The 9,535-nt window shown below is 43.0% G+C and overlaps 1 protein-coding gene across 4 annotated transcripts in view; it reads right to left on the reverse strand.

The window, feature by feature from the left end:
* Nucleotides 1-9,532, reverse strand: part of TBC1D30 (TBC1 domain family member 30) — a 57,549-nt gene extending 48,017 nt beyond the window's left edge. For 2 of the 4 annotated variants that reach the window (XM_032999827.2, XM_032999825.2), the window contains exons 1-2: nt 8,414-9,532; nt 5,956-6,120 (exon numbers count right to left, since the gene is read on the reverse strand). In XM_032999827.2, the coding sequence (XP_032855718.2) occupies nt 5,956-6,120; nt 8,414-8,666 (418 nt within the window). In that variant the 5' untranslated portion in view covers nt 8,667-9,532. Of the gene's footprint in view, nt 1-5,955; nt 6,121-8,051; nt 8,375-8,413 lie in introns of those variants that run through there. The other 2 variants (XM_042792011.1, XM_032999821.2) reach the window with 2 other exon arrangements.
* Between the last annotated feature and the right edge of the window lie 3 nt (nt 9,533-9,535).

Here is a 9,535-nt window from a genome sequence, read left to right on the forward strand (position 1 = left end):
AGCACCAAAAGGCTTCAAAGGACAAAAAAAACCCAGGTAGAACTAAATTAAGAACTATTCAGTAAGAAAGACAAGAAGTAGCCACAAGCAACGTCTCTTAAGTATGCATTTCAAAAAGCAACAGCATCAATTTAAAGGATCAAATTCATTAGCACCCACAAAGGGTAGAGACTAGCAATGTAACCAGGCATACAAATACAGATGAGGTAATGGGAAAGCTACTGAACTGAAACATGCAGCCAGTTGAGTCATTTGAGGATGAGTCACATGAAATCAGACTCCATAAGAAGTAAACCTCCTATTTTAACCGCATCAAAGGACAAATGCACTTTTGATAGATCAATTAAATAGTTATTGCTATAAGAAGTTACTGAAGAAGATTCATCTGGCTTCAAACATCAGAGCTACTGAGTTAAATTTAAAACATACTAGATCAGCACCTTAAAAATGAGACATTGTTTTCTAAATGAATGACCTGTTTCACATCCATTTGGAAATCAGAACAGGAGATGAACACAGAAAATATACAATAATCTCTCTTCTAATTGCAAATGAAAAAATTGAATTTGAAGACATATTTTTAATTTTTAATACAGACCATCTTCCTCTTTAACATATATTTCAGATGTTGAAGTGAGAAACATGAAAAGAAAATACAAGATTAAAATTTGGCCCCTAATTTGTAACAATGGAGATGGGGGGCGGGGGGAAACGAGGGATGGGGGAGGGCAAAATTGCCACAGTAGCAGCCTTCACTGAGTAACTTAATTCTTCATAAAGAAATAAAAAAAATATTAAAACAGAGCAATTGAGGTGTTACAGGGTATCATGGTTTGAGCCCAGAGGGCAACTGAGCACCACGCAGTCACTCACTCACCCCTTCCCACTCAGGAATGGGAAGGAGAAAATAAAGTAAAAGGCTCCTGAATCGAGATAAGGACAGGGAGGGCTGGCTTGCCCATTATGGTCATGGTCCTGGACAAAAGAGGGCAAAAGACAATCTTGTTAGGGGAAAAAAAACAACCAACCAAACATCACTAATTCAAACAGTAACAAAACCAACACTTAACAGGCAAGATGGGGCAGTGAGAAGCACCATCACATCAAAAACCACCTCCCCCCACCCCTCCCTTCTTCCCGGGCTCAGCTCTGCTCTTCATCTCTCTCCCTCCTCCCCCAGCAGCACAGGGGGCAGGGGATGGGGGTTGCAGTCAGCTCTCTGCTTCTTCCTTCTCAGGAGATGGAGTGAACACCGCACATTCCTCCCCTGCTTCACATGGTTCCCCTCTTACTGGAGACAGTCCTCCATGAACCTTCTCCATATCATCGCCTTCTGCATGTCTAAGTTGCACTTATCCAGAGACACCTGCTGATGGTGATCTTGCTCAGTCCTCTCCTAACAAACTCATACAACTACAACATCAGGCAATGCTTTCCCAGTTTTCTCTGAGTGAGTTCTATACCCTGTGAGGAGAGTTGATGCTACAGAGACAGTAACATTTTCTGAAAAGTTGAAGAGACTTCATAGCTCAGTCTTCTACCAGGAAACTCTGTCCATCTCATGGGAACATACAGAATAGCAATCTGTGCCCAGATGATGCCAATTTGTGCTGGTTTTCTATCCAGTGAAGATGTACTCAAAGAGATCACAAGTATTACTAATTACTGTATACATAAACCTCTGAATTTCTGTAGTTGGACTCCAAAACATTCAGCTCGCTCAATCGGGAGCTTCTAAATAACCTCCACAACCATGTGAGAATTAATGATCTCAGTTATAATTAAGAAGCCATTTGTCACCACTTTTTAACTATTTCACATATGGAACTTAATACTTCCTTTGTGAACAACATTTATTTGACAGCCTGACTTTAAGCCTTTTCATCCAATTATTGCCTGACCACATTTAAGGCACTTCCCTTCACGTGTAATGAAAGGATATGAAAACCACCAACCTACGAGAACCAGAGATACACCTCTATTTCCGCATGAAATAACATATTCTGTCTCCCTCTGCCGGTTCTGCATTAAATCAAACCAGGAGGAGAAAAAGAAAAAGTAGAAAGCTAATGTTTATTGTTATCTTAGAGAATTCTATACAAGAGCCAATGCTGAAATAGCAGAAGAATAATACTTCAATTGTAGTTTCTTAAACAAGAAATACAACAGAGAATACTAAGAGTCTTTCTGAACACATCATGAGATCCAGTTATTATAGACACATAGCACCATATCTACATAGGACCAAATTAATGATCGCTTCGTGAAATTTTCTACTAAAATTATTTCTCCATTAAAAGCACAAGAGAATATTAATTAACTTTCTGCTAATATAACTTAATCTTATTTTATACTGAAACAGATTTAAGCATTCCTGCTTGCTTCCAGCCAGACTGAGTTACAACTGAGCTGGATAATTTTACTTATAAATCATTTACAGGTAATATATGCATTTGATTTTTTTTTTATTAAAATTACAGGCAATCAAAATTTGTGACTCAAAGAACTTCTGGTTTGCAATTTAAGCAGTCAAAATATATTTAGTAATACCAGCAAGCTGTCACTGTATAAAATACAGGAAGAGATAAAAGAATGAGATATATTTTGCATATTCTTTAGATGATAGCCACAAAACCTCGATTTATTTTTTACTGAATTCTGCTTTTCTCAAATTATATCATTAAGCGCATAAAGCAGTCTGCTTTCTAAAATGGATTTGAAATAGTTCACAATGCTACAGAACAAACTTGTATCTTGTTACTCCAAATCAAAATCACAAGAGTAAGAGAAATGTGTGCCTAGAGCCATGTTTGCCATCAGGCCATCCCTGATTTCTTTCTTTCTGCTTTTCTTTACTGGAGTATTTTATTTAAATTTGGGTTAAAAAGTGTTATTAAAATGAAACCGGTCAGTCATATATCTTACAAACTAGAAGTACAGCACCATGTACTGCTTTTAGCACGTATCCAACAGAACAATTCATCCTCCCTCAACAGTGCCACAGTCATTCATACTTCTGACCAAAATGCATTTCACTCTGCAGTGAATTTTGTTTTCTACAGTAACATCCCTTACCTACCAGTGAGAAGGGTCAACAGCATAATGAGAAACACAGTAAGCTATGAGGTCATCCCTGGTGACTGTTTTGTTTTATTCCTCCACGTTTACCCTCTCCACCCCGGAGTTCAAACGCAGCAGGCGCTGTGCTGGGCACTGGTGGTCCTGAAGCACAGGCAAGCCAGGCACAGGCTTCCAAAACTGCCAGAGGGTCCAGCCTCTTTGCTCTGAGCAGAGACCAGGGGCCAGCACAGGCCAAAAATCAGAGGATGGCTCCCTCTGTGGTCTGCAAAACTGGCACACACTGAGCTTTCAGATACTGAACATACATGGTTTCAAGCATACAGTTTCTTAAAGAGAACCTGTTTTTTCCTCCACAGAAGCATACTAAAGCACAATAGACATTTAATCAGAAAACAAAGGATCAAATTTATTGGCCCTGTAATTTGCTAACGAACTCCAAGAAATTTTAATTTACCACTAAAAAACATACTTGAAAAGTACTTGAACATTTTTTCCATACTTACTTTCTAAAGATTTTATTACTACAGGGCATCATAATGTTCATGCTGTACATGAAAGAACAGTATAAAGCTTTATGGCACATAACATTATATTACAAGTATATACTTTAATCAGAAAAAAAGTGGAACAAGAAAAACACAAATTAATAATAATTTTTTGAATATTTTAAAATGAGAGGGTAGTCTACAGAAAATCTAGTTATCAAGGGCTTTAGTGAGCAGAAAAATTCTCTTACATTTTGGGGTTGAAGGGAATGTGTCCATTTTTTAATGTTCCATCACATTAACTGTGCGGTTTTTTAAAGTTAAGAGGAGAAAACAGATCTTTCCAGTGTTAGCATAACAGTTTTGTTGAGACTTTTAGAACTAAATACTCTGCAGCTGCACTTCTCATGCTACTCTAAGCAATCACCTTCTCCTGTGCACCCACTTCTACCACCCTCTGCAGAAACTGGAAATAGGGAACTGTTATAGAAAGGAAAAAAATAATTATCTTACCAGATGACCTCTCCAATTTGATTCGTTATATCCCACACAGGGGTTCCTACTACTACAAAGGAAACAGTAGAAAGGCAAGAATAAATGGTTGGAGGGAAGAAGACCCATTGCGCTTGCCTTCGGACAGCTGGTGATCAAATAGTGCTTCAAAGGCACGATTACCAGGAAATTGAAAGTTGCACATTCTACAACAAAAGTTTATTCCTGCATTCTCTCTGTAGTGCTAGTACATTTATACCGAGCAATAAAAACACTGTCTCAATTTATTCCAAAGCAATCGAAATTATCAGGAGCCACTCAACAAATCCCAGTGGCCTTGGATTAGATCTTAAAGAAAGAACTAACTAAGTTTTTGGCACTCGAATACATAACTCTGGATTTTCAGAATATAAGCTGAAAATTAACACTAGGTATACATGCTATATTAATAATAAAAAAATCTCACTTAAAGGGATGTAATATACAAACCTACACATAATCTTCAAAAACCTGCATGCACATGCATGGATATTAGCTTAAGTTTCAAAGTAATGCAGTTTATTGCCTATCTCAGTTGTTACTAGCACTTTCTAAACATAATGCCCCATTAATTTAATTGTAAAATGGCACCTGAAATTTGTAAAAACATATGCACATTTAGGATGAAATCCCATATCCCTTTCAGTCAATAGGTTTTTACCTAACAGATTGAAGTCAGGACACTCAGACCTTCAGAATTTATAGTCAAATCCTTTAAATACCTGAACACATGCAAGATTCAAGTAGTCTCATTTAAAAGGAGACTACAGTATATGCTTAAGTGTTAATGGCACTGAGGACTCAGTTATCAAGCGGGTGTTGAGAAAGAGTAGGTGAGAAGAAATATGCCTATGCAGCCAAGAACTTTCCTGCTAGTTTTAAGTAAAACAAAGGAACACTTTTAAATACTTAAAGTTTCACAGTCGTAGACAAACCCTTAACTAGGCTACATTAGCATACATGCCACTACAGTAAGATTCTTTTAATAAAATTTTTACATGCACCTCAAAGCTCCTACAGGCATTTTTGTGAAAAGACCATGCTTTATTTACTGTACCTGAACATTTCTGTACCTGTCACGCTGCATGTTAATGAAAAAATAAGACAGGGAACATTAGGTTATTTTCACATGTCCTTCCTAAAGGTATAATTTCTATTAATTTTTACATATGACATTACATAAAGTTTCACTTTAGCAGAACTAACAAAACACTTAAGCCTATCTTTAAATGACAACTTTGCCAAGTTAAATAAAAAGGTTTCACTGTGCTGGAAGAAGAGGCTAAACAATTCAAGAGCAACATTTCTCCTCTTTCCCACACACCCTCTCTGAAACACCAAAAACACAGGTGCTGATAAAGAGGTTTGAGGGGAGTAGGTTTGTTTTTACTAATACTCCTCATCTTGAATCAACTCCATACAAAGGAGTTATGCACTGCTAATGATGCTCTGGGAAGACAACTGCATATGCTGTCTACAGCTTCCAGTGAGAAGAATTTCCACTTCTAGCATCTCCCTTACAACCATATGAAAGCACAGAGTTAAACACAGCAGGCACACCAAAAAATTCAACTTGGGCTTTCTGTGAATTAAAGCTGAAAAAGCCTGGCAGACAACCTACCATAAGGGTGCCACACCAGCACACAAAGCTGAGGCTACGGCAGCATACCTCCCTGAGCTAGCTGAACTTTCCCTGTTCCCAGGTGCCACTAACATCACTGGAAGATGGTCATATCTAAGGAATAGCATAGCCTGGCCACTTGACTTTAAATCAGGTGCGAGGGCTTAACTGAAATACTGCCCACATTAATGAAATAAACTACTTGCAGTAGTACACACGTACACAGAAAGTACTTACGTCGTTTCTGGGAAACTGCCTGTAAACAAGCGGTGACAATATCGCAGTTCTTCTGGACTTTATGTACAAGTCTGTCTTTCTGCTTCAAGAGTCGAAGCAACTTTGCTGACTGAACAGAAATTCTGTAATTCAGTTCTCGTTTTATAGCTGTTAATTCATCGACATCTGCCAATAAGCGGACAAAAATAACTTCAGTACAGGCCAAAAGATTCACAAACAGCTTACTGTAGTTGACATCCAAAGGAACTTGCCCCGTGGACATTTCCATACACAAATGTTCTATAAATTACAAGTTCTACTGACTGGGATAATTCGCAATTATAAACATTTTCAGGATCTGAACGAAAGTCTTTAATTTTCTTTTAAACTAAAGTACTTCAACTTACTGCACAGTGTATAATTTTACTGTTATAAATTGGAAACATTGTGACAGATGTAGCCAGAATATACCTATAGGAGTACAACCAGGGGGTAGATTTTAAATACAGTACCATCCAGAAGCTGCCTGTGGAAAACGTGCATGGGGAATAAGCAAATGGTAACAGGCAAAAGAACATGTTCAAGAAGCTGCCTGCTAAGTTAGAAATGCAACTCCAGAATGAGCTTTAAGTGGGAAACTCTTTCCACTAAGATGCAAACTAGGTGGCTTCAGTCAATGGCCTCAGCTATTTCCACTGGCCAGTCACAGTGCCACCAGACCCCCTTAGTTCACCAAAATGTCTCAGCTTATTTCTAATATTTCTGTTGTCCCCTATGTGGTGAGCTTCAGGACCAGGAGAAAAGGGAGTTGTTGGAGAGATGACTTAAGTCAATTAAATGTTTTAAGTCCTCTGCTCTGTTGTTAGAGGCACACCCCACCAGCGAAAGCTTGAGTCTTGCCTATCACATGCTGCCCTCATCAGCTCTTCCCTGCAATAGCCGGGTATGGCTGGCCACCAGCATCTAAACAGCTGTCTGTTCCCTGTGGCTGTTTTCAAATCCTATCACTTTCTATCCAACCACCCCTCCCACCCCCTCCCGATGCTGGAAAACAAGTCAATTCAAAAAAACCCCATACTTTGGTAAGCTGATCCAATGAGAAAAACATTTCTCTATCCAGGAAAAGCTACTATTAGTGGGATGGTAAACAGCTCAGCTCAGACAGCAAAAATTTTTCAGTAATTCTGGAGAGGTTAAAGAAAAGGACAAATCAGGCTGAAATGACAATCAATCATGGGAGAGTAAAGAACAAGGTATAACTGCATGGGAGGGGAGCCACTGGTAAAACAGTCCTGTATTTTATAGGCACTACCCTGTTTCAGCACCTGCTGCTCAGCTGGAACTCCCAATCACTTGTACCAGGTAAGGTGATTTAAAACCACATCTATGGATTCTGAGAGGAAAAAAAAAAAAAAAAAAGTTCTATTCTTTCTGACTTGTACAGTCACTACAAAAGTAGTGAATGGAATTTTATTTTTTCCCACTCGTGCCAGTTATCTGCTCCTGTAAAAACAATTAGCTTTGTATTGAAATCAATGACTTTAAATTCTACAAAACATATTCCCAAACAAGCAAATTTCTTGTTGAGTCCCAGATCGCCACAGGATACACAGAAGTTGAGCTACAGCCTGTAACATCAGATGGCATATAGTCTCATTAAGAAGCCAAACACGGAAGCAGAAGGCTGTTTGCACAGGTCTGAAAAACAGGCACGTTTATTCACCTCTTGTTTTTCCCTTGTCAAAAACAAGAATGATTTAATATCGGGAGACAAGAGGCCTTTGTACAGCCCTCCTCAGCAGGTCAACTTCAAATGGCAAGTCTCAATCTATCACAGACACGCAGCAACAGGGCTGCTTGGCCTCCATTAGAATTCTTCGATAGTTTCATTTGGATTTTAATTATTTGACTATTGCATTTACATTTTTTTATTACACCATTTTTTTTTTCCTGGAAGACAAGTTCACCTGCAAATAAACTTTACAACTACCTCTTATGACACAGTGTGTGTAGCATGTCTTCTAGCTTAAGAAAGGACTTAGCTTAAAAACAAGGAAAGAAAATAGAAAACTAGTCATTGATTCATTACTGTAAGTGAACAAAAGCACTGAACTTACAGCAGTGCAGAAGCTTGTGCAATTTCACTGAAACACTAGTAGCAGGTGACCCCATTTTTGTTCCTATGGCACCTAAAACGAGGGAAGGAGGGAGGGAACAGCACATGATGCCTTGGTTTGGAGGAGATACCAGCTAACTGCGCACGGGAAGCTTCTGGGAGAGATGGCCGTACATAACGGCTACTGTAACAAAGGAAGGAGGACATATACGCACATATAGATGTGGGTGCAGGCGTGCACAGGCAGGGAGGCAGGAGAGAGGGGACTATAACTTTCAAGCAGGACTCTCTGGGAGGCACAGAGGAGGAAAGCGAGGCGACAGCGGCAGCTCGCAGGAGGCGCAGGGCCGGGCCGGGCCATACCTTTCAGCCGCAGGTACTTGACCTGGCTCGGCCGCTGCCGCAGCTCCCGGAGGACGGGGGAGCGGGCGCTGCCCGAGGGGGCGGCCGCCTCGGCAGCGGCGCTGTAGAGCTCGGTGAGCAGCCCGCTCACCAGCGACGAGGTGCGGCTGGACCGGCCGCCGCCAGGCCCTTCCTCGTCGTCGTCCTCCTCCTCGGCCAGGCTGTCGGCGCTGCTGCCCGCCCGGCCGCCCGCCCCGAGCTCCGCCACCTCCATCTTCCCCGGCCGCCTGGCAGCGCCGCCGAGTTCCGGGCTCGGCCCGTTCCACAGCGATACATCGCGGGGGGGGGGGGGTGTGGAGGCGGTCAGGGGAAGAGGGCGGGAGAGCCCAAGCCGGCAGGACGCTCCCCGCCAAGCAGGAGCAGCGCGCCCGGCTCGGCTCCCTCCCCACGCACCGCGCTGCGTGGTAGAGGCCGGCGGCGGCGGCGGGCGGGGCTGCACCTGCTGAGGGGCGGCCGCGCCTCAGGGCGGTAACCGCGGGGCCGGCCCCCGGGCCTGTGGGGGTCCCCGAAGACCGAGGCAAGGGCGTGAGGGTGTACAGGGCGTAGCTTCCGTGATGTGACGGCCGAGGCTGCGGTTGGGCTGCTGGAAGTCACCGCGGAAAACAACGTGAAAATCGGAGCCGCTGATTGGGGCTTGCGCGGCCACCGGAGCCGGGCGCGCCTGGGGTCTGGCTGGCGGCCCCGCGCACCCGCGCTGCGGTCGTCGCGGGTGCCTGAAGAGCCCCGCCGCGCCCGCGCTGCGCTCCTCATCTCTTTCCGTCTTTCCCCGAGATCGGTGAAATGTTTTCCTTCCAGCCGAGAGTGAATTGGCTGGGGCGCGCGACGGCGATGGCGCTGCAAAGCGGGCCAGACGTGGCAGCCCCGGCTGACCAACGTCAGGAATCCGACAGCGAAACGCAGCATTTTGCCACCGAAAAAAAAAAAAAAAACAAAACAAAACCAAACCAAACCACCCATCTCCCGAACAAAACCGCTGCGCCGCCCGCCCTCACAGGCACCGGCGAGAGGCGGCCCCCACGGCAACGGCTCGGGGAAGTGGGCGGGGACACGCCGGGGGGGGGGGCGGGGCTTCCCGCCGCGGCG

This window comes from Tyto alba, unplaced genomic scaffold (genome assembly GCF_018691265.1).
Source record: "Tyto alba isolate M040663 unplaced genomic scaffold, T.alba_DEE_v4.0 Super-Scaffold_2, whole genome shotgun sequence".
Classification (NCBI taxonomy): domain Eukaryota; kingdom Metazoa; phylum Chordata; class Aves; order Strigiformes; family Tytonidae; genus Tyto; species Tyto alba.